Source organism: Phocoena sinus, chromosome 16, assembly GCF_008692025.1.
Source record: "Phocoena sinus isolate mPhoSin1 chromosome 16, mPhoSin1.pri, whole genome shotgun sequence".
Lineage (NCBI taxonomy): Eukaryota > Metazoa > Chordata > Mammalia > Artiodactyla > Phocoenidae > Phocoena > Phocoena sinus.
In genome coordinates, this window is record NC_045778.1 from 38,121,711 (window position 1) to 38,147,160 (window position 25,450).

The 25,450-nt window shown below is 48.7% G+C and overlaps 1 protein-coding gene across 6 annotated transcripts in view; it reads left to right on the plus strand.

The window, feature by feature from the left end:
* Positions 1-25,450, plus strand: part of WDFY4 (WDFY family member 4) — a 277,338-nt gene that overhangs the window by 180,735 nt on the left and 71,153 nt on the right. For all 6 annotated transcript variants that reach the window (XR_004346205.1, XM_032608330.1, XM_032608326.1 and 3 more), the window contains 5 exons: positions 2,038-2,201; positions 14,214-14,362; positions 20,064-20,184; positions 23,263-23,348; positions 24,819-24,881. Coding sequence is in view for 5 of the 6 variants with exons in the window: in XM_032608330.1 (XP_032464221.1) it covers positions 2,038-2,201; positions 14,214-14,362; positions 20,064-20,184; positions 23,263-23,348; positions 24,819-24,881 (583 nt within the window). In the remaining variant the exon portion in view is untranslated. The remainder of the gene's footprint in view (positions 1-2,037; positions 2,202-14,213; positions 14,363-20,063; positions 20,185-23,262; positions 23,349-24,818; positions 24,882-25,450) is intronic.

The window sequence follows — 25,450 nt, forward strand, 5'->3', positions numbered from 1 at the left end:
CACTCATATTTTGGCTTCTCTTCTTTCCATCCCAAGCCCCATAACCCTAAGATCAGAAGGAGAATCTGCCTGCTCTCCCTTCTCAAAATGGGTGGCTGCAGAGGGTACAGTGGTAGAAAGCAGGTGTTTGATTTTATGTGGCCTAGGGCCATGGGCTGCTAAGTCCCCTCGTCCCCTATATGCAGGGCCTCTGGTCACCTATGATCCCAGGCCTCCTCCATGTTTCCAGCATGGACCCCCAACTCCCAGTAGGGAGCTCAGTCAAAGAAGAAAGGGCTGTGATTCTTCAGCATGCCTTCCTGGGTGCCTGTATCTACACAGTGTTTTCTCTGCCTGAGGAAAAGCCTCTGATGGATGTTGCTGTGAGCAGCAGGCACTTACATTCATCCAAGTGTGAGGTTCCCAGGCGGGGAGGAGGTCAAAGAGATGAGCATCTTGCCACAAAGAAGATGTCCAGTAGCACCCTGACCTTTCAGCCATGTGCTGCTCCACGCAGGTGGACACCCAGGACAGGGGGGAGGAGAAAAATCTAGAGATCCACACAGGTGTGTACTTAGCTGGCACCCAAAGGCACATGCACAGGAGTGCATCCTTTGGAAATAAGTCTAGATGTGCACACAAATGATTGCAGCACAGTGGATTTTGGTAGTGTAGAAATAGAAACTAGTTGTATCTCTAAAAAACAAGAGGTGGGGCTTCCCTGGTGGCGCAGTGGATGAGAGTCCGCCTGCCGATGCAGGGGGCACGGGCTCGGGCCCCGGTCCGGGAGGATCCCGCGTGCCGCGGAGCGGCTGGGCCCGTGGGCCATGGTCGCTGGGCCTGTGCATCCGGAGCCTGTGCTCCGCGACGGGAGAGGCCACAGCAGTGGGGCCCGCGTACCGCAAAAAAAAAAAAAAAAAAAAAAAAAGAAGAGGTGAGTTGGGTAATTATGGAAGAGTCACACAATAGATTATTACAGCCACTTAAGTTGCTTTCTAAGAACTTTTAATGGAATGGGAAAGTGCTCATGGTGTAATCTTGAGCAAAACAGTTAGAAAAGAAAAACTATAAATTCAGTATAATTCTTACCATGTCAGAAATGACGTTATGTGTGTACATATACATGTATGTACAAAGAAGATGTCATGTCAGAATTAAGCCAAATTGTGGCCAGGGAGGACAAACAGCCTAGAGATAAAAAGATCAGCCTCTGGACTCAGAGGGACTTGGTTCAGATTCGGCCTCTAGTTCTTAGTAGCCGTATGCCCTTGAGCAAAATAAAGCCTTTGTCAGTTTCTTCATTTGCAAAATGAGGATGGAATGGACTCTACAACCTAGGTAGGACTGGATGAAAAATGTCATTCAAATATCCAGCACAGAGAAGGTGCTCACTAAACAGAGCTGTTGTTATTAGCACTCTCTCTGGGCGCACGGGTGATACTTGTTTTATTTCTCATTTTTAATTTCTCACAATTTCATGGGTTTTCCAAGTTTTTTACATTAAGAAGATAGTATTTCCATAATTAGGGAAAAAAAACCCACTCTTGAAAGAGTGAACAGGGGACCTCCCTGGCGGTCCAGAGGTTAAGACTCTGCACTTCCACTGCAGGGGGCGTGGGTTTGATCCCTGCTCAGGGAACTAAGATCCCGGCATGCCGCCTGGTGTGGCCAAAAAAAAAAAGAAAACAAAAAGTGAATAAAGTGAAGTTCAGAAAAAGCAAATCTTGGGTGACCCTCTGCGACCCTCCAGGAAATTGCTTTACTGATTAATGAAGGTGAATCTGAAACATCCCCTGTGGTCACTGGAGAGCTGCAGAGCAGCCAGGCCCGGGTACATCTTCCCGAGTGAATCAACCTGCAGGTGTGTTCACCACATGATAGGGTCAGAGGGGTGTGTCCACTTTCAGAAACAGTGAGGGACACGCTGGGATCCACATCATTCACGGCTGCCCTGAAACCTTGCAGTTCCTCCCAGGGACTCGAGCCCAGGCTGTGCACTGTCCCTCGTGACTCCAGGTGGCTCCTGCACAAACCACATGTCCCTTTTTACTGCTGCAGATGAAGTGACACCAAAGGAAGCTGAGAGCGAGAGAGATGAGGCAGTAGACTGCACCCAGCTGACCTTCTTCCCCGCCTTACACGAAAGCCTGCACTCTGAAGATTTCTTGGAACTGTGTCGGGAGAGACAAGTCATTTTACAAGAGCTTCTTGATCATGAAAAGGTAACACAGCCCATCGTGATTATTCTTTAAAGATTATCAGACATGAGAGAACTAAGCTTTCTGCACTCACATGGGAGGTGATATCTCCATTCACCATAAAAAAATCAATGAGCAAAAGCGACGGCATGCTTCTGAATTTATGGGCCCAGAGCAAGGGTGCAAATGCCCACACATCTTGCATGAAACTGTTTAGAAAATATAAATCAAGCTAATAAACTCTTAAATGAAATATGTTCTAATGTCCTATATTGACCTTTATAATGACCTGGGGGGCCAGTTTCAAATTTAGAATTCTTGACCTTCTTGTAGTTCAGCACCTTGGCCCCCTGCTCACAGCCTGACCACTTGAGGGATCCATCCCATGCCTGAGTGAGGGGCCCTGGTGGATGTGTTTGGACACCTGACCCATATGTCCCAGCTGCCCCCACACTCCTCACCTTGAAACCAGCTCCCCTTGGCCACCACTCAGGCCTAGAGGGAGCACACTTGTGGCACCTTCAGCCCTCAGAAGGGTGGACCTGGAGATACAGTATGCACAGCCAGGAGGCAGGCTGGACCAGTTAGCAGGGAAATCCATTGTTGCGGATGCCTGGAGCTGGATTGTGGGAGCCCAGGCTCTTGGCGTGCATGCATGTCCCCTGGGTATGACTGGAAGAGGGTCAGGGGGTCCCCCTGAAGTACAGGAACAGGGAAGGGCCCTCTTACACAAGGCTAAGAAAGTATGGAAGATGAAGCACATGTCTTAAAGTAAAACGGACCTGAGCTAAAACTCCCAGCTTGGCCACATATTAAATGGCCTGCTACCTAACCTTCATGAGCCTCAGTTAGTTATTCTCATCTTTAATATGGAGTGCACGGCAACCATTTCACAAAACTCTCATAAGGCTTAAATGGGATAATGGAAGCAAAGTGACTAGCATAGCACCCAGCACACATGAGGTGGCTCATTAAAGACTAATTCTCTTCCCTTTCCGAAGGTTGAGTGGTTTAAGGGCTGGGTAGACTTCCATCTGTCTCTTCCATCAACTCTTCTGTATGGGATGTAAGTGAAGAAGATGCCCCAGCAAAACAGAGGAGCAGGCAGGGCGGGGCTGGCAAGACATGCAGGGGCTACCCAGAGATGAATGCATGAGAGCTGAGGGCTAGTCTGGCTGCAGGGTGGAGGAGAGTGGAGCTGAACTACGGGCCACTGAGTAAGCAGCCTGGGTATCCAGGAGCAAGTGACAAGCTCCGAGAGCTTGTGATGGGTGTGAGCAACGTGCAGAAGCCGAAGCATGTCCTTTCCAGGGGCAGATTCTTTGCAGAGACTCCTGGAGGGTGTCAAACTGGGATTTACTCCTTCCAGGGGTTGGGTAAAAGGGCTGGCTTGAAGTGCATTGGCCAAATGGGTGACTAGAATTTCTGCCGAGCGTTTAGCGGCTTTCAGATTTGGGTAGCAGTTCAATCAAAACAATCCTGGAACAACAAGGTCCTTGAACATGCTGAACCCACAGCTTTCAGCCAGAGAGCACATTTGCAAGTCCCCATCACACCTCACCACCATGCCTTTGCTCATGCTGGTTTGTCTGTCTGTGGTGCTCTGCACGCTAGACTCCTAGCAGCTGACTCTCCAAAGCCCATCATGACTGGTCCCCAATCTGAAACCCGGAGAGCTGGTCTCTCCCTCATCCCTGTCTCTACTGCCCACTGCATCTCCACCTGCCCTTGCTCCTGACATACAGGCTAACCTTCACCACTTCACCTTCTGCCTCTCACTCTGCTGATGCTCCTTCATGGAGGGACCCCCAGGCGCCTAACCTCAGGCATGCCTGGAGAAGCCTTTCTGCAAACACCGATGAATGAAGATTTATTATAGTCACGTTCATTTTATTTTGATTATGGAAGTAGTGTAGTCTAATGTGTGAAAGTTTAAAAAATGGATATAAAACATAACATGTAACATATACATATATATTTATATATGTGTGTATACATAGCCACAGTATCCAGCTGCCGAGTACTAACAGCTGATAACGGTTTGAACATATCATATATGTTCATATAGGTAAATGGATATTTACTAAATGCCTAGTCAATTGAAAACAGCTAAGAGATCAATGCTTTCTTACTCTTAAAACGTTTCTTTGCCTTATGCCCTTAAAGGATCATGTAAAGCAGTGATTCTCAGCAGGGGGCAGCTTTACCCGGCCCCCCCCCCCCCCCCGGGGACATTTGCCAACGTCTGGAGACATTTTTAGTTGTCATGACTTGGTGGGGAGGGGTTGCTACTGGCATCTAGTGGGCAGAGGCCAGGGATGCTACTTCACATCCTACAATGCTCAGAAGAGCAGAAAATAATTGTTCAGTCCCAGACGCCTATAGTGTCAAGGTGAGTAATCCTGATATGATAGATGCATATTAAACAGATTAAAACCAAACCCCAGCCATCCCTTCCTACTTTCCTGATAGGGTAAAGAAATACTGGGTTATATATTGTCTCCATATTGGCTCTTTTCATCCTTTTGATAAGAAGAGAGCAATGGCAATGCTTTGGTTTTATTTGGTGTATTAATTTTACACTGCTGCCATAACAAATTACCAAAACCTTGGTGACTTAAAGCAGCACACATTTATTATCTCAAAAGTCTGAGCACAACATGGCTCAGCTGGTTCTCCGCTTAGAGTCTCACAGGGCTGAAACCGAGGTGTTGGCAGGGCTGCGTTTCTTTCTAGAGGCTCTGGGGATGAAGCCATTTCCAAGCTCATTCAGGTGTTGGCAGAATTCAGTTCCCCGCTTCCGTGGGACTGAGTTCCCGGTTCTTGGCTGGCTGTCAACCAGAGGTCGTTCTCTGCTTCTAGAGGCCACCCACGTGCCTTGCCTGTGGCTCTCTTCCTGCCTCTTCAAGGCCAGCTGCAGTAGCCTTCTCACACTACAGATCTCTCTGAGCTGCTTTTGCCTCATCCCTCCCCCTCATCTCCCCTCTGCCTCCCTCTTCCATTGAATCTCTCCCACCAACTCTTCTGCTGCTAAGGTCTCATGGGAATTGGACCCACCAGATAACCCAGGATAATCTCCCTATTTTAAGGTCCACTGATTTGCAACCTTAATTTCATCTGGAATGAAAAATAATTTCAAGCCCTTCAAGCAGCACCTAGGTTAGTATATGATGGGATAACCAGGGATGAGGCTCTTGGGGGACATCTTTGTCCCCAAATACTGCCTGCCACATCTGGTATCACTGAGGGTCCACATGTCACCTAATCCGTGCCCCGCCTTCCAAGAAGGGCTTCTGCAGATGGCCTGACTCCCATGTGTTTGCCAAGACCAGCCAGGTGGCTCCAGTCCTCCCTGGGCTGGGCTGAGGGCGAGGTCTGGAGTTTACAGTCACAGCCAGAGCTAGTCCCAGCATGGCCTGTGCAGCAGGTTCTTGCCTTTGGTACTTGTCCTGGTCTCTGAGAGTCTTATTTTTGCTAACTGTCCCACCCAGCAACACTTCACTCCGGGGTCTTGTTGGGGGAGCCAGAGCCTGAAGCCCACAGGTGACTGACTTTCCCAGCCTCTGAGAGGCAGGTCAGGAGCAGGGAGCGGCTGTTCTCTCGTTTTCCCCTGCCTCGTACTTAAACTTCAGTCCTTCTGGATCTGCATGTCACACAGCAGGAAGCTGTCAGAATGCCACATGTGGCTCACTGTGGTGGCAGGGACTCCAGGCTGTGCAGACAGGAGCATGTGAAACGCAGCAGGGTCTGAGGCAGGATCTTAGTGCTTGGTGTCCCCTTACCTGCCGGGAGGGGCCACACGAGGTTGGGGGGAGGGGCACAAAGGGACTAGGCAGGGCAAGGCCAGGCGATTCTTGACATTATCAAGACATTGGTTCTTTGCATGAGTTGTTTTGATCCATTTCGTTGGGTTGTGCTTGTTCCCTCTGACTTCACGGTAAACTGTGAGAGAGATTCTTTTCCAATTCAGCCTGAGTTCCTACAAGGTCACTGGAACAAGACACACCTGCTCCCTGAAGAAGCAGGTCTAGGAGACTGGCCAGGGTCACATGGGGACAGGCTCCCAGGAGGCTAGGTGGACAGAGGCTCTAGCCTGGTCCCAATCCCACCTACACTGCGTGTCTTTGCCCCAAATCAGTGCAGAGGAGCTCTCGGTGGCTTGTATCTGCTCTTATCACTGTGATTGTGGCTCTTTTTTTTTTTTTTTTGCGGTAGGCGGGGCTCTCACTGTTGTGGAGCACAGGCTCCGGACGCGCAGGCCCAGAGGCCATGGCTCACGGACCCAGCCGCTCCGCGGCATGTGGGATCCTCCCAGACCGGGGCACGAACCCGCGTCCCCTGCATTGGCAGGCAGACTCTCAACCACTGCGCCACCAGGGAAGCCCTGTGGCTCTTTTAATGGTACCTTAGCATTTGTTCTCTCCAAGAAGGAGGGAGGAGTGGGGTATGAACCCTGGTACCTAAGCCATGGCCCTGAGGAAGTGGGAAAGGGTCTGTCAGTGCAAATGAGGAAACGTTCCTGTTTAAACCCAGCCCCAGCCGGCTTCCAGGGCTTCCAGGATGCACCTGGGAGCCTGTGAAGCCAGGAACTGTGGAGGTTGGGCAAGTGTTGAGCTTGGACAAAGTGGGAGAATCCAGGTCTGAGTGGGTCTGTTTCCTGCTGAGATGGTGGAGGACGTGACAGAGGTTCAGAGTAGAGCCCATGAGAAACCCGACCAGCTGGGATGGGGCCCATCTAGGGTTCTCTGTCCACTACAAAATACAGCATTTTGTGGGAAAGAAGGAAGTTGCTGGGTTTGGGGCCTTGATTGACGTGTGGTGAGTCCCCTGAATTTAAAGCCTGAGGCAGAGAGGAGCATAGGGAAGCAGGCCTGGGAACTCAGGGACATCCACGGGCTGGAAGAGTGGGCTGAGTCGGGTCTGGGCTGCAGAGCTCATTGTGGAGCGGGCCCTGTGACGTGGCCCCCTCCACTGCCCACACCTCTACTAGCCAGATCATTGCAGCCTCACGCCCACCCATTCACCACTCCCCTGCAACCAGAGGCCCCCTCCTGGGTGAGCCTGTGCTGATGTGTCCGTCCCCAGAGCACTCATAGCGATGGGCCGCCCACAGCCCTCTGCTCACTCTGCTGCCAGCATCTTCCTCGTCACACGGCTCTGTAATTATTCTTGAGTCTTCCTGTGATGCCTTTAAAGGCAGGGACAGGCTGGAATTCATTCTTGTCTCTCCCTTCCCTGACTCGTAGTATCTGTGCTCTGGAAAGATTTGCTGAACTGGAGAACACAGCTTTATCAATGGACCGTCCATGGGGAGCCCCCCGCTCCAGTGTGCCTTGCTGCAATGTAGGGGCTCCAGGCGTGGGCAGCCTGCCCACCGCAGTGACATGGGTCTGCTCTCGAGAACCTCGGGAACTGGCCTGAGGGGTGGCATGCCTTGGGCATACCTTGTTCATTGGGGGAGCCCCTCTGGGAGCAGGTAAGGTATGGCGGAGCAGGCCTGGCTGCCTTGAAAATCCACCACCACCAAGGAAGAAGATGCCAACAATTCATGCCCAGGAGGGCAGCTTGGCACAGGGCAAGTGCTCAGACTGGATGGAGAGCCTCATTCTGCTCTTTGTTTATCACTATTATTGGCAGAATAATAGTGATATTATTATTACTATTATTATTAATAATATTGATATTATCAATATTGATAATATCGATATTATTAATAATAGTGATATTATTATTACTATTATATCTGGAGCACTTGCTTTGGGTGCTTTTCATACATCTCATCGAGTCTCACCATGGGCCCTGTGAAGGAGGCTTTATCATTTTCAACTTAAACATGGCAAAACCAAAGCCTAGAGAGGCTGCTAACTGGAATTGCTCGTATTTCATCTCAGCTCTGTCTTACTCCAAGTTTGTGTGTTTTTCCCTCTTTTTCCTAGCTCCTAGCCTACTATGTTGGGCAAGTTACATAAACTCTCCACCACCCTGTTCTTCAGCAACCTTCCTGTATTGGCCTTGGACATGTTGGCTCCAGGACCCCTCTGCTTCCTCTGCAAAGGTTCTGGTTAATGCCGCCTCAGGCAGGCAGGCCTCCAGGTTCTTCACCGTGCACGGCGTCTCTGCCAGGACATAGCGTGACACGCACGTGCCAGCCTGCCTGCCTGCACATGACTTAGCCCCAGCTCCTTAATCCTTGGTCATTCTACTTACTGTCGAGGACAGGAACTGGAAGTCGAGGAAGGGAGGATTGTTGCACTGACCCTAGAACCATGAACGTGTTTAAGCAAACATATAGAGGGTTTGACCGTGGCAGGGGTGTGTGTGTGTGGGTGGGTGGGTGTGTGTGTGTGTGTGTGTGTGTGTGTGTGGGTGTGCAAGTAGGTGGTTATTTTCTGCATTTCCCCAGACTAATATTTTCTGCTTGTGTTGAAACATTTTGAGGCAAGTATTGTTGTAAGCTGAGAATTCCCCTAATTAAGAAGTCTCCATAAGACCTTTTAGGTCTTGTGCTTTTTCTAAGTGAAAGCACACCCACAGCAGGGTGTACGTGGTGGGTGTGCGCCCAGGCTCAGAAAGCGCGGACCTCCTGCCTTCAAGTGGCCATCACGTAAAGTGGGCAGGCAGCCCGTGGCGAGCCCTGGCTCCTCCTCCCCTGCCGTCTCAGAAGTGTTTGCTTTCATGGTCTTTGCCGATGCAGCCCAGGAGACTCTGGGGCACATCTCCTTCCAGACTTCTGGATGGCTTGTCCCCACAGAGGCCCCTGGGGGAAGCAGGCAGACCTGGAGCTGGGAATGGCAGCAGCTTAACTCATTTCTTTGCGAGAACATTGGAGCTCTGATCGCCTGTAGCGATACCTGGGATGGTAATTATTCTGTGCTACTTTTGCGTCATTGATTAATGATTCCCAGAACCATGAACACATTTCTCTGCAAACAGCTCCATTTGACATGAGGAGTGGTTTATTTAATGTATGTTAACTGTGGGCTTGTGTCAGCCACTGCGTGGTTGGGGACGGTCCCTTGTCCCCCCTTCCACAGAGCTGCTCACAGAAGTGAAGTGAGTCTCCACTTAAAAAAATGTGCTTCCAGGCCCAGTCCAGAGTTAGAACTCACATGGGAGTTGTTTTTTACTGTTGCTGTTCTTTTTAATTACATGAAAAACTAAACATTTTTTTTTATACAAACTCAATGTAAAATATTAGTTTGACCTTGTTAGAAATGAAATCAGCTCACAGGGAGATAATTTTGCTCTGAACAGCAGGGAGCAGCATCAAGCCCTTCCTAGGTATTTTTAGCTGAAGTCATTTGTAGAAGGCAAAGAACTGTGTTAACCTTTGCACGTAGTAACTTCCCCCCCTGGGTGAGTCGCCACAAGTAACTTTCTAGAATGCAGAGCTGCGCATGTCATCCCTACTGAACACCTTCTGAGACGCTCTTTGGCATACTTTGTGCACAGGGCCACTCTGAGCTGGCCCTGTGCTTCCCTGGGCTTGCTTCCCTTACCCTTACATGAGTGCGCGAGTGTGTTCACACACACACACCTGCCTTTTTACTCTAATTATACAGAACGACTTATAATCTCTAAACATGTCCAACTGGCTCAAGACTTTGTACCTTGCCAAGTTTCTCCTCTGTTTTCATCATCTCAACACCCAACCTCAGCCTTGGGGTCACGTCCTTGGGACCCACTTCTCTGATGTCACCTGCCCGCCCCTCCCCGGAGGCTGTCTGGGGCAGGCACTCTCCTCTGTGCCCTGAGAATGCTTGTGTTTCCCCCCAACCCCATGCTGTCCCAGGACAGTTGGTATTCTTCTCTCCTTCCTGTTAGACCGTGCGCACCACAAGATGTGTTTTCCCTCCCTTTATGTTTGTGTGGAGGCACAGGCCAAACATTCAGTATGTATCTATTAAATGAAAGCATGAGCAAATGGATGAGTTATAGCAATGTGCCTGCATGTGATGGGACCTCATCTTTCATAGCCTCGCTGGTGTCCACGGATCAGTGTCTAAGTATGGTTTTCAGATTGTCTGCATGAGAATCATCTGGGCTGCCTATTAAAATGCAAATTCCAGGGCCCATTCTGCACTTGCTGAATCAGAACAACTGGGGATGTAACCTGGGAAGATGAACTTTAACAAGCTGCCTGGGTGATTCTCATGCATACTCACTTTTCAAATAAATGCTGAGATCCACAAGTCTGGGTTTCACGATATACGGAGCTGCCCTGGCTAGAAGCATGCTTCAGCTTCAGTCACTGAGTGCAGCTTCTAAATGCAGCTAATGCTCCACACTGCGCTTTGAACAGTTCAGGACTTGTAATCCTTTTCACATTATACTGGTGCAGTTTCGATCCTTTTCCGTTTGGTCTCCCCTGAGCCAGCAGAGAAAGGGTGGAGGCTTGGCTGTTGGCAGGCTGGCTGTGCAAGTGGCACACGCAGGCAGGCAGGGGGCATCCCTGCTCCTTGTCTCCACCTGAAAATACGAGCTGCCATCAAGAGATCCAAGTGTTATATTTCTTCTCAGATCTGCCAAACTGACATATAAAAATAATATCTCCTTATTGTTTTAATATACACTTCTTTGCTTACTAGTGTGACTGAATGCTCCATCTAAAAGTGATCAATAGGGAAAAAGTAGATGCCCGAATTCATAGGTAGCCAGCACAAACGGAATTGAAATAGTCTCTCTCCTTTTTGATACTTAACTTTTTCTCAGCGATCTGTACTGTTTTTTGAGATAAGAGAATACTCATTCCATACACCACTGTAACAGAATGTATTGATAACAAGGTCTAGGTGAGCAGACGTATGGAAAGGGAAGCGTGACACATGTGAGCACGGTTGAAGCTTTCTTTGCAGTAGGTTTTTCGCACAAGTATAAGAGAATGTACACGTTAGCTCTCTTACTGGGTACTTCACATGGCAGCTCTGAATCTCGCTTCTTCTACCTATAAAATTAGAGCATTGTACTCAATTGCAGACTAGTAATGCTGGAAAAAATCTTCAGGGAGCCTCCAGTTGGCCTCCCCCTTTTGCACACTGAGGGCTGCCTCTCGGAGAATGTGCTCGCGTGGGCTTCCACAGAGTGTCCCAGCCAACTCTTGTCCCTCTAACTTGAGCTCTGGCAGTTTTGGATTTCCAGACAACCTGTTCCTTATCATACGCAGAACCAGGTGTGGCCATGTACTTGGTTATTCACCCATCAGGAATGATACTATACCATCTAGCTGATCCTAAAAACTTCTACTTATCAAGCTGAAGTTCCACTCTTTTTAAAGTGATAGAATCATGGCAGGAGGGAATTCTTAATCATGATTAAACTTGGGGGTGGAGCCCTCTCAGGGCTAATTTAAATGGAAGAGCAGGGAATAGTTCACTTGGATTCATTTTCCAGTTTTTAGAATGCCACTCTTTCCTAGCAGAATCCATTTTTAAGCTATAAACCCAGCTCTCACCAGACATTTTTCTTGTGGTTTCGTTTATTCTGGTTGTTACTTAATTCTCCCCAAGGGAAAACATCAGGAGATCATGGAAAGATGCTGCAGCCCCTGCTCTTGGCACCACAGAGTTTGGGTGAGGGGGCGGCATCACGGGGAGGGGAGAGGTTTGGGAGGTACATAGGCCTGGACTGCGCTTGGGCCCCGCATGTGAGCATGTGAATGTGAGGACGAAGCATCCTCCATACAAAGGCATAAGAAAAACGCTTCAGTGGCTTGGCATAGGGGACATAAACACCCTGCAGCAATGCTGCTGGGAATGTAAATTAGTGTCACCTTGCAGGAGGGCAGGCTGGCACTAGATCACAATTTAAAATGTCCACATCCTTGACCTGCAGTTCTACTTCTAGGAATTCAACCTAAAGATTTACTCATGTGTCCCAAGTGACATGTGTATAAGGCTGGTCACTGTAGCATCACTTGTGATGTCAAAACATTTGAAAACAACCTGAGTCAATAGGGGGTCGGTCTAATAAGTTGTTGTACATCCATGCAAGGGAATGGTCTGCACCGTTTAATAAAAGTGAGACAACTCTATAAAAAGTGATTTGGAAGGGTCTGCTAGATGGCCTATTAAGGGAGAAAACTAGATACAGACCAGTAACTATACGAATATGCGGTTTGTGTAAAAAAAGAGAATATGTACAAAACATGCTGTGTATTCACTGAGTCTCTTCAGTATAACATACCGCAGGAGAAGCAAAACTTCCTCTACCCTCTTAGAGTCTCCAGCTAGGCCTGAGAATTCAGTGGACAGAAGACAGATTGACAGGAGAAATGTGTACAGATTTTATTTTTACATGTACACGGGAGGCTTCACAGGAAAATGAAGACATCTAAGGCCCCCAGGATCTGAGCACACCTACTTTGCAGCTTCACCAGCCACACTGACCTCTCTTCTACTCCCCAAACCTGCCCTTCCTGCCTCTAGGCTCTGAGCTGGATGTTCCCGTTCCCTGAAATTTCTTCTCCCAGCTTCTGCATGACTGCCCATTTCCATCCTTCAAGTCTCAGGGTCTGTCTAAAATAGTGTCCCCTCCAAGTTTCTCTCTGCCTTATTATCATCAACCTGTTTTTTTTTCTCTCAACACATTTCACAGTCTGTGATAGTTTATTAGTTGATGTGTCTTCCCCCACTGGATTTTAAGTCCCACGGTTGTAGGGTTCTTGTTTATCTTGTTTGTTCCTGACTTTGACTAATCCTGTTTGATGCAGCGGTGTGAGAACTGGTATCCAGGGCTGCTTTCCAGGCTTCACCACTGCAGTCCTATCATTGCTCCCAAAGGTGAGCACAGAGCTTAACTTCAGTCCTGGGCTCTGCCACTTACCCATCTTTGATGAGATTCTTATCTCTGGGACCCCTTTTTTTTCCATCTCTAAATTAGAGTAGTACAACTACCCTTGCCCAACTGTAAGGATTATACTGGTTAATATGTGTAAAATGTTTACAATGGTTATAAAAAAAAAGTAGGTAGTAAAAAAAAAAAATCAGGTCCTCTTTTGGATAACTGGAATTAGCACAGAATTACGCTGAGAAAATGTTGGTCTTGGTCTTACTCTGGTCCATTTGGGCTCCCGACATCTAAAAATTCATGTATTCTCTCACTCGTTCCTTTGGAGATTTTTTCCACGTAAGGACCCACCTAGTCCTTACTTCATGCGGGACTCTGGGTCATAAGACACCCTTTCAGGTCAGGCTCCCCAGAAAGCCAACGTTGAGCCAGAGATGTGCGTGCAGCAAGTTCATTGGGAGTGTGGGTCATTGGACTGGGCCCAGCGAGAAGTGCAGACTCAGCAAGGCCTCGGTTGATCCCACGGGAGCTCAGACTTGACCTGAGTGGAGGCAAAAGGTCTGGCCCTTCCTTCTCTGACCAGTTGTTGGGTACGGACGGCCACTGGGATGAGGACATGACCTTTGGCCAGGTACTCTCTTTAGCTGAGGGATTCTGGAAAGCTGCCAGCATCTTCAGCTGCTGAGAGAACGTGCTTGAGCCTGAAAGATGAGACCTGGGCGGAGCTCGTGCCACCTCTGCACACACCTTGGACCAGCCTTGGCCTTGTAGCCAGCAGTACCAGTCTTGCACTTGTGGTTCTAGGCAGACCCGGTTCCAGTCCTGGCTCAGCCAGTTTCCAGCTGGCCTCTGGACAAGCTCCTTCGCCTTTGTAACTGAGGGATGCCTTGGACCTTGAAAACTTTCCTCCTTGTTTATAGAGGAATGTTTTGCACAGTTGTAGAGGAGCTTAAAGTGAGAGGAAAAAAAGTCCAGCGTGCTCAACACAGCAGTAAACACTCATCCACATGCCTTGGTGGGGGTGGGGTGGCCTTGGGTAGATGAAATAATGAAACAGGGTGTTGGGTATAGAAATGAAACTTAGACTGTGAAGAGCAGTGCAGCTCTGGGGCAGTGGCTCTGTCATTTACAGGGTGATACTCTCACCTCCAAGGGCCTGGTGGGCGACCGGCCACTGCCCTCCTGCCCTCCAAAAGGAGATGGGCATGCTTCCTTTGCACGTGGCCTGACTCTGGCACTCTCTCCCTGCAGGTGACACAGAAGTACTCCCTGGTCATCGTGCAGGGTCACCTGGTCTGCGAAGGGCTCCTGCTCTTTGGCCAGCAGCACTTCTACATCTGCGAGAACTTCACACTCTCTCCCGTGGGTGATGTCTACTGCACCCGCCACTGCTTATCCAAGTGAGTGTCCCTCCCCTCCCAGCAGATTCTGCCCTAAGCCCCGAGCTGCCTTCTCAGCCACCCCCATGCCTATGCCTCCCACCTTGTTCTTTCTATGGGCTCAGGTTTGGGCCTGAAACTGAGCCACGAGATAAAACAGAGGAACCTTAAGGCATAGGCATCATGATTGTGGTTCCCCAAAGCTAAAATCTGGAGCGGTTAACAATGCAGCAGCTCCTGGGGCTTTCCTGCTATGGAATGCACCACAGGACAAAGGGCATAGGTCCTTAGGTTGTTTGGGTAATAGAATCCAGTCCCATCAGCTTACTCATTCAACAACTTCTTTGATTGTTCATCCTTATGCAAGACATCAGGCCCTGTCCCTTCATGCCCGCAAGGCACATGAGCGCAATCAGCAGCATAAACAGGTTCTTTTGGAAAGAGTTTGGAACACACTGTCATCAAGGGACAAAATACATGTTATTTGAGGACTCTTCGGGGTTCATGCTTGGAGAGATGGCATGGGGCTTGTGTGGTGAGGGACAGGTACTTGAGGGAGTAGGCTAAGATCTGGGTCTTGAAGGATGGGTGAGACTTGGGTAGAAATCTGAAGAGTCATTTTTACACCAACTAATACCAGAGGTCTTTGGCAGGAAATTCCGAGGTTCTTCTTTAGGATCCAATGCAGTCGGTCTACTTGGGTTCATTCGGTTCTTATTGATTAATTCTCTAGTGTTTATAAAGTACTGCCATTCAAAACCAAATTGATTGTGTTTGCACTTTTGCTAAAGGTTCAGTTCTCAAGTTGTATGTTTTCATCACTTTTGGAGAAATGTAGGTGTAGATTTCTTTTCTGGTTAGCTAAGGCTCAAGTAATGACAAAATGACCTCTTAGCCCAGTGGCTCTCAAACTAAACTACATCGACTCACCTGGAAGGCTTGTTAAAACAGACTTCTGGGACCCCTCATCAGCCCAGTTTCTAATGTGGTAGGTCTGAGTTAGGGCTGAAGATTTTTAACAAGTTCTCAGCCAATGTTGATGCTACTGGTCTGGGACTACACTTTGAGAACCACTCTTTAAGACTGTTGACAGAGGAACCAGAGCCTTACCTGCCGATAACTAAGAATTTTAACTCCCAGGTGTCATATCATTTCCAGCCTATGTCAGGAAGCAAGAGTTTAAGGAGCACAGAAGGATAGATGTCAGCCCACCCTCCTTTGATTTAGGTTTGTTTTAAAATGCTTGGCCTTTTTCTCTCTGCTAATTTCCATCTTTTATTCATACCAAACGTTCACCAATTGCAGTGAGTCTTCTGTTCTTTTCCAAGGCAGGAGCATAATTAATACTTGGCACACTCATCCCATCTTATTGCTCATGTTTTATTGATACTGATCAATATGGACAATGGGTCTGCTGACTCGCCTTTCTGAGAGCTGATGAAAGCTTTCTCCTCTACGTATATGCATGGCGTGCCCATGAAATGACTTGCATAAACCATTGCTTCACTCTCCACCTCTGGTTTAAATTGAGTTGGTGTTAGGTAAGACCTTATTGATGAGGTAAATTGTGTTTATGAGGTGTATGTAATCATGATCAAATTGACTATATCTGCACTTCCAGCAGAGGCCCAGTTGTCAGGTTGGATGTACTCAAGTCTGGAAGGGTACTTTTCTAGAATGCAAATAGGAGAGTAGTGAGAATAAATTACTACCTTGGAATATCGTTTGGGAATTGCCATAGGTAATTTTAGACACCGTACCTCAAAGAAGTGTTTGTTAACCAGACAGTGCTTTCTCTCTGATCTCCTGTCTACTGCCCTAAGAAAATGCTGGCACTCGTGGAGTTGTGGTTCTCAGAGATGGGCCATTAGATCATGTCAGATCAATGGGGATTAAGTCTTATTTTGACCATGGAGACTAAGGAAGATACATAAATAAGCCAGTTAAACATAAAGCTAAGTCAACTCCGGAATGTTTCTCTAAAAGGCTGCCATCAATTTGACTACAGTTGAGCATTAGACCTTGAAAGAGACTCCCCAGTGTGCCATGAAAATATCCCAAACAAAACTCAAGAGCACTGCCAGTCCTCCAGCAGGGATTGGCTTGTGTACTTTGGAACTCTCCTTAGAAAGTAAGACCCTTTCTAGACGGCTATATTTTGCTTTCAGTGGGATCTCTTCTTGGCAGAATAGGGTGACTGTACTAACTGGGTTGGCCAAAAAGTTCGTTAGAGTTTTTCCATAGCATCCTATGGAAAGCCCGAACGAACCTTTTGGCCAACCCAATAGCTGTCTAGGGCTCCTGTAACAAAGTATCAAAAACTGGGTGGCTTTAAAAAAAAATAATTTATTGTCTCACAGTCCTGGAGGCTAGAAGTCTGAAATCAAAGTGTCGGCAGGGTCATGCTCCCTCTACAGCTTTAGGGGAGGATCCTTCCTCGCCTCTTCTAGCTGCTAGTGTTTCCTGGCAATCCTTGGTGGTCCATAGCTTGTATATACATCATTCGGTCACATGGCCATCTTCTCCCCGTGTGTGTCTGTCTCTGTGTCCAAGTTTCCCCTTTATATGAGGAGACTAGTCATACTGGATTAGGGCCTATCTCAATGACCTCCCTTTATTACCTCTGTTATTTACCTGTTTCTAAATAAAGTTAAATTCTGAGGTACTGGGGATTAGGAACTTCAACATATATCTTTTAGGGGACACAATTCAACCCGTAACAGTAGCAGCCACGCTCACAGTGTATAGCGTTTGATTCATTTGGTGGGGATCCAGACCATCCAGCCGGCTCTTTGTGACGGGGTGCTTTTAGTCAGATATCTCTTTCACATCAGTCAGCAGTTTTAAGGCATCATCTCTCTGTTTAATTCAACAAATACTTATTGAAAGTCTGTCTTGTACCAGCACTGTGGTAGACTCCACAGATACATAGATCAGTCAGATGTGGGCTGAGTCTGGTAAAGAGTTTGGGATCTAGCAAGTTATTTGGGTATAAATTCCAGCTATAAATTCCTGACAACAATTGGATACATACAAATGTGGGGCAAATCAAAGTATGTTTTAGTTTGAAATCCACTTCTATTACCAAAGACCCAGTCAGTCAATATCTTGATTATCATTTAGTTTACTGTGATTTCCCTAGTTAAGAATATTAAAAGTTTTACTATGACCGCCCTGGGCGATTTGCATATATCATTATAGGTGTCATGCAAGAGCTGTGAACAGCATCCTTTGAACTGTAGCCACAGCTCCATCTAAAGAAGAACATGGATCAGCGACTCCTTTCTACTCATTGACCTTGGGGGCCTGAACTCTGATTTAACGCACATGTAGAATATAGCGTTGGCAAAGAGACGCAGTCCTAGCTGTGTGACGAATGCGTTGTACGATGGAACTCCAGTCTGGACCCTGCATCAGTGAACTCAATAATGTCATTCACAATTTAGTCTTCCTGAGAAACTGAGTCTGTCTAAGCACTCCTGCGTTATGGATTATTCAGTCCCTACAAGCAGGAGAAGAATGACCATCTTTCCTCCTAAAAGCTCCTTCCTAAAAGCATTCTCCAGAGCATTCCTCCTCATGTCACCAGTGTTTTAGAGTCCTAGGTTGAGAATCAGTCTGCACAGAGTAAACTGGAAGGAGGGAGCTGGTGGGGGAAGCTCTGTAATTGCCAGCCAGCCTGTCTGCCTCAGGGGAGAAAAGGTGCGGCTGCGTGAGCTTGGGTTTTAGATTCAGAGGACCTGGTCTGAATCCAGTTCCATGTGACCTTGGAAAAGTCACCTCTTCTCTTTGGAATGTAGTTTCCTCATTTCTGATATGGGAATCATAATAACACACGCTCAGTAAGGGTTCATCACGTGGATCAGATTAATCAAGGACAGGGAAGTACTGAGCAGGCTGTACAGCATGACAGTGGTCAGTCCATTCAGCAAACATGCCCAGAGCTCCAAGAAAGATGTGGAGGATGAGATCCATGGGCACAGGTCTGTGCCCCCATGAACTCACTCATAGACAGCTGGGGAGAGAAACCAACCAAAGGTGCAGCTAAGGTACAGAGAATGTTTGCTGTGCTCCCAAAAGAACAGGACCACAGGCCACAGATCACATCATTGTCACTGTCACAAGTGCCTTTACCTGGAATGCTGTTTGGCCTAAGTCAAGGGTAGGAACCAGAATTACCTCCACGACCTCTCTGGGAGTCAGGGAAGTTTAGGGGAAGCTCAGCTTAACCCCAGAGGGAAGCATTAATAATGGACAAAGGGCCTCAGCCAGCAGTAGATTTGCATTAAAACATCCAAGCAGAAGCATCCAGAAGCATCCAGCCACATTTGTGTTTCAACAGTCCTACAGCAGTGTGGCTCAGAACAGGGGCCCTGAGAGCGTTGTTCTGAGAAGGGGCAGGAGTCCGCAAGGGTGCGGTCTGGCCATGTGGGTGCTGCACAGCCGGCTCGGGCTGGGTCCCACGTGGGTAGCCTTCCCCTCTACCTGGCAGTAACCGTTCTGTAGAGTGTGCAAGTCTGAGCTCTCAGCACTGCAGATGCTGGACCAGCTCCGACCGCAGCCCAGAGAAGTCCTGCGGGCCTGTGTGATGGCCTGATCTCTCTCCATTTCCCCTGGAAGCGTGGCCTGCCCTGGAGGCTGGGCGGTGAGGGCCGCCCCTGGAGCTGGGGTGGGAGGAGGTAAAACACATTCCTGCCACCTAGTGCTGGTGCGGGGCTCCTCGGCTCTGCGGTGGGCACACAGTCTTACGGAGGGCTGAGGTGCTTGGAAGGCCCTTCCTTTCTCCAATGCTAAAAGGGTGTTTTATCAGCACTTTGTGGTAATGTACACAATGCAAAATTGCTGTGTAACTCAGATGATCAGAAATGTAACTGTCCATACTGAAATCAAATTTATTTCTCAAGTCCCCATTTGTATTGGTGGTAGAAAGCTTCATCTGGTGGGTTATGTGAAGGTATTTCAGTTACTTCCAGTGAAAAAATTGTTCTTTTGGGGATAAATACTTAGTCAAATTCATGACTCCTCCTTCCTCCCTTCTCCCTTTCTTCCCACGGGGAGTCATTCTGACCTCCAGGAGCGGGCATCGGGCATCTGGCCTGGCCGGCCCATCCTCTGCTCTCTACAATGCCGCTAGTCCCTGGTCCAGGCACGGTGCTCTGGGGTCCACTGCTAACGCTGGGGTCATCGTCTTGCAGCCCATCAGTGCTGTCAGCCCTGCCACCTGCCTCTTTGAAGACTCAGAGTTTTCTGGCCCTTTGTCCCATTTTACACTAGGTGCTAGCCCAACTGACACGGCTGTTCCCCCCAGGGCTCCGTATTGCCTGACACCATGCTGGACAGGGCTTGTCTTTCTGCCTCATGTTCCAGGAGCTTGAAATTTCTCCAGACCTAACTACACATCTCTTTCATTCTTCCCCCATAAACCCCCAGCCCATTTCTGACCCCTGTACTCAGAGAGTCTTCTCACACTTACACCCTGTGTCATTATCCGTCCTGGAGGTGGGCCCTTTGTCTTGCTGTCCCTCCCCTGGTGAGGGCAGTGATCCGCCGTACTCCTCAGGGCATGGCTGACACAGACAGGCGCTCAGACAGGGTTTATTAGGTCAGTGGGGGCTGACACATCCTCCAATGTGTCCAGAAACTCAGGTGGGCCATGCACGGTGCCTGCAGGGGAACAAGCCTACCAGACACCCTCTGACTGCGTGTCTTGCTTCCTTTTCAGCATTAGCGATCCGTTCATCTTCAACATGTGCAGCAAAGACAGGTCCTCCGACCATTACTCGTGCCAGCGCCACAGCTACGGTGACCTCAGGGAGCTCCGGCAGGCGCGCTTCCTCCTGCAGGTGTGTCCTGGGAGGGAGCCAGAGAGAGGACCATCTCTTCCGGGCACAGGTGGTCCAGGTGCCACTGACGCCCCATCTGAATGTGAGGGACACACCTCCCTGACCCCCTTCACCTGTGCACAGCCCAGGGCCCTTTGAGACACCTGTGAATCCCTGTGGCCTATGTTGGGCTGGTCCCCTGGCTGGGATGGAGTTCTGCCTTCTGTTTCACTCTCTCCACAGTCCCTGCCATTTGGCCACTGGGTCCTTCTCTCTCTTACCGTGTCATTTAGGATCCAGCCTCTTTGCTCTATTTTCCCCTTGACATGCCCCAGAGCTGCCTTGGAGATTCAGAAATACAGGACAGGGCAGCTCCATTGCCTCGTGGCAGAGCCAGTGACTGAGAGTTGAGTACCAGTCTGCCCTCTGTTCTGAGCACGTGGACACCTCCCCAGGCCACAGCCCCTACCCTCTGCCCTCCTCACAGCTTCAGCTACCTTCAAGCTCCTGGTCATTTCCTGAGCCAGGTGTTTTAGAGATCTCCTGACTGTCCCCTCCAACCAGGATCCCAGAGCCCTGTCCAGTGCATTCAAGGGCTCATCCAGGTACTAAACAGAGCTGGTTCCTTCCAGAGGCAGAGCTCTGCTGTCAGCTAGTCACACCACGTGCTTCTCATACCCCGCCTTGGAGAAACATCACGTGGCTTCGGAGCATCACTTCAGTGGCAAAAGGAGGAAGAACTCTGGGGCTCCCACTGGCCTCAAGCACATCTTGCCTTCACCAGCCCAACCTCAGCAATAGCAAAGCTGCATCCGTGCCCGGGGGGGCCTCCCAGGCAGCTGGCGGAGGAAGAGATGAGGGACCACCCTTGGGGGTGGGGAGGAGCCTAGATCCCTCCCTGCTCACCCTTGCTGCAGGGTCTCAGTTCTGCAAAGGCCAACAGGGACAGTGCTAGGCCCTCAGGAACAGAATAAGTGTGCCTTTCATTTGTAAATTTCTTTGTCCCTTGATCCTCCTGCTGGAGGCCTCATTATTATTATCTGAAACTAAAGCTCCAGGGAGCCTTTGCAGGGGGGCTGGGGGGGGAAAGTGCGGGGGTGGGGGGGTGGGGGGGTGCGGGAGGGCTCATTCTAGGGAGGATCAGCTGCCCTGCAGACAAGGGTCCAGCAAGCTGCTGACATCTGACCCAGCTCTCTCCCTCTCCCTCCCTCTCCGCTGCTTTTGCCCACAAAGATCTGTTTCTCATTTTGCCTGCCCTTAGTGCCCTTCTCTGAAAGGAGAGTGAACTAGAAAGGGGCGGGTGGAGGAGACCCTGCCCTGATAGTTCTGACCACAGCCAGCATGGGCCCAGTCCTGAGCACGGCCCTGCAGCTTTGGCACAGTCAGGCACCTCTCTGGGCTTCCATTTCCCTCCAGGGAACAGGTGACCATGTCTTGTCTTTTCCACCATTACATATATAGCAGCACTTAGCACATTTTAGGCACATAACAAGTACTCAAAAAAACACTTTTTTTAAAAATAATTGTATGTCTACTTACAGGTTATATATAGTAGCAAATAGATATCAGTAAGTGAGTGTCTTTCTCCCCAGTAAAAGGGGATCGTTTCCAGATGGTTGGTTAGCCTGACCGTGGTGGAAACCAGAAGTGGGAGAGCATGTGTGATGGCCAAGTGGGGCTGGGAGAGCTTCATGAGCAAGGCCACCATTTGTCCAGCCCTAGATTCTCCCAGAGGAAAGTCAGAGCCTGGGCACTTAAGGTTGCTGGGACAAGCTGTAGCCTTCATAAATTCTACATTCATCATCTCTTTGTACAGTGTTTATATTTCTATTTGTAGAAAACAAATCTATGGCCTTATGTATACCCACAGAGGAGAGGGGTATTTCATTATCATTACAGATACTTTCCCTCTGCTCAGGAATCTAATGAACTGGACTTTGAGAACTCACTTCCAGCCAGGCAGGAGTAGGACCTGACTGCTGTTGGATGCAGGACCCCATCTTTGAGTCTGACCCTCTCCCTCCCCGTCTCTCCTTCCATGCCCAGGCCTCACCTCTCCTAGGCCCTCCCTCAAATGCTGGGTATTCTGTGGCTAACCCCATCTGATCCTATATGTGGACTGACTCTATCACTATTCCAAGTCTGTTATTTATAGATTGGAAGGGGAGGGAGGAGGAAAGGAAAGCAGGTAGAGTTCATTTAGGCATTAATGAAATACCCTTAAAAGAACATTGCTATGTCAGTGTGGCCACGTCAAAATGGCTCAGCAAAGTGGTTTGGCAAAGCACCCTGTGCCTTCAAGTCTGTGGGTTGGTGTAAGATGCTGCCCAGATTGGGACTGGCACCCACTCCCCTAGTGTTTCTGGTAAGATGACCCTTTGGTTCAGGAAGTGAAACCCTTGACCGGGAAGTAAAAGTGTCTGGAGGTGTTACTGGGCACTTTCCTCTCTTTGTCCCCTCCTCGCTTGCCCTGGGAGTGGGGCTCTTGTTTCCTGCTTCAGCCAAAGGAGCCCTTAGTTCTCCTGCCCTCCTACTCATTCTGTGGAGACCCCATTTGTCACTGTCACCAAGGTCTTCATATCCCCTGCAGGAGGTTGCAAGTCCTGTGTCGACCTAGATAAGGAGGTAAACTGAGGCAAGCTTGAATTACCAGAAATTGAGTTAATTCAGGAATAGCCATTCATGAAACACAGGCTGTCGGGAGCTACAGGCGAATCCGTTGAGGGTCAGCTGTATCTATGGGCAAGGAGCACAAGTGGGGGCGTCCAGCCAGAGTCCAAGCTGTAAGTTCACTGGCTTGAGGATGGGAGGGGTTCTTGGTGGATGTTCATTGCACACAAGGTAAATCTCGATCTTCTGTAAAACAGGCATTTGTGGGAAATCAGTCTCTGAGTTCTTAAGTTTCGTTTTTCTGAGGGCGCATGCCTGAGGTTCGCCCTTTCATATCTTTTGGTTCCATTTTAGATTGAAATCTTTTCACACCTGACACAGAGTCCCAAATGACCCACAGCCATGGCTCTGTTGCCCTGGTGAGGGGGTGGGGGGGTTGGTTCTCCATTCCAGGAAACTGCAGAGCAGTAAAAGGGGTTCTCTTTACAGGACATTGCCCTGGAGATCTTTTTCCGAAACGGATATTCCAAGTTTCTTGTCTTCCACAACAGCGATCGGAGTAAGGTCTTCAAAAGGTAAGGGTTTGAAAATCCTCCGCTAAGGAGACTAATCATGACCCAATAGGAGAGGGACAGCTCTGTTCTCAGGAGAATTGTTCCCAACCCACAGTGAGCAGGATTTAGGTTAGACACGAGAAAGAACTTACCCACAGAACTGCTGAGTGATGGAAAAAAGTATAGAGAAAACTATAAAAGTTCCTTCCCTAAATCCTGGGGAACTGGCTCTGTTTCATGAACTGAAGTAGTTTGAGACAGTAATAACTGAAGGGAGAAAAAATGTGCAGACACAACATATTTAATGGGCCTTCCAGAATTTTCCGGCTTTATTTTAAATTTTTCCAAGTAATTATTTTGGCTTAATCTTCCTTTTAGATCCCAGTTGCCAATTTTATTTGTTCTGACTTCATATTTTACTGGAAAGTATTCTTACCAACTGATTTCCCACTTCTGCACGGAACATCCTTTTTCTTAAAGAGAGAAGCATGCTGCTTTAGTTTAACTTCTCTTTATCCAAAGAGATTTATCAATCTAAGGAGTTTAAGCTAGAGTTTAAATTTTAAATTTATATTATTAAAGTTAGAGATACGTAGATCTGCAGAGAATCTAGAAGAGGCCAAAGGAAAGGCAGACTCCTAGCCATAAGCAGACCACACAGAAGCTGGATTAAGAGAGAAGTGGTCACATTTAGCTCCACTTAGGGTTGAAAGTTCTGAGGTGAGATTTGACATCCCTGGCCTGCATGTCCCAGGCCATTTTGTGCTCAGAGGTTCTAGCCTTATCTTCCTGTCGGCCCTGGCCAGTCACTGGCACCAGGATCAGCTGCTGGGTCCCAAGGGCAGGGCCAGAGTGGAGAAAAACAGCTCTCGCAGAGAGGCTGTCTGAGCCAGCTCTGGGTGCGTCTCCATTGACTGTGATTCTCCGTTTGAGGTTCTTCGAAGGACTACTGTTATATCGCCTCCTAAAATGTCTTCAGGTTCCGTTTTAGACCAAACCGAAGAAGTAGACATGCAACTCTGAACCTCAGGTTCCTGTTCCCTTGTGATTTCTGTGCATTAAACAACGTTTTTTTCACAGTCGAGCTAGAAGTCTTATACATCCATAACTCAGACAATGAATAGTGCCAACCACACCCCACCCTTGTTCAAAGAGCATGAAAGTAAGATGGCACTTGTCCCTAGAGTACTACAGTGGCTGCTAAAATCAGCAATGGAAATGCCAGCGCTGGCCCAGAGGAGGTCTCTAAAACATGTAATTTTTATTGTAACTATTGTTTTATTGTTATCATTGCTATTATTAAGGCTAGAGCATATAATGGCAGAGGGTGCTGATGGGATGCCTCAGAGGTACACCCTGATCTAGGGGCAAATGGGGCCCACTGGAAGGGCAAGAATAAACCCAACCTCTAGCCTGCCTCTGAAAATGTTCCCATGGTGGTGGAAGAGTCTTGACTCTGCTGATAGAATAATCCTTTCCCTTTTTGTCTAGCTTCTGCTCTTTCCAACCTGGCTTGAAAGGAAAAGGCTTCACGGAGGACCCGCTCAACCTAAGGTAACAGGTGCAGGGAGGAGGCCAGCCATGCTCTCTGGGCAAGGTGTTGGCCTTGCTTTGACTTTCTTCATTGGCCTGACCCTGCTGCTAAGAAGGCATGCAAAGAGCGTGTCAGTCTGCCTTCTGCTTAATTTTTCTCTCTCCCATCCTCGTACAACCCTCATCCTACTCCCCTAGTTCCTTCTGCCAATTAAACCTCTACAACAGACTTGAAGTCCCAAGTGCTCTGAGGCTTGTTCAGACCAAAATGGCAGGAAGCCGCCTCTGCCTGTGGTGGGTGGGGGCAGGTTGCCCGTAGAGGGGGCAGCCCAGGCCCAGCCTTGGTGTCAGGCCCTCAGGTTGAGGTGTGCGCAGTCCCAGGTCTGTCCTTGCTATTCGAGGCTCTGAAAACTCAGAAGCTAAATAAATAAATGTACAGTGATGTGCAAAGCATATGCTAATTTATGAGTCTGTGATATGGAGCATCTTTCCCAGGAAACAAGTTGCTTACGGCCCCTTCCTAAGTGCCCCCCCCCCCCCCCCCCCGCCCTTTACAAGTACCCAGTTCTCTGGAAGGCCAGTTCCGGATT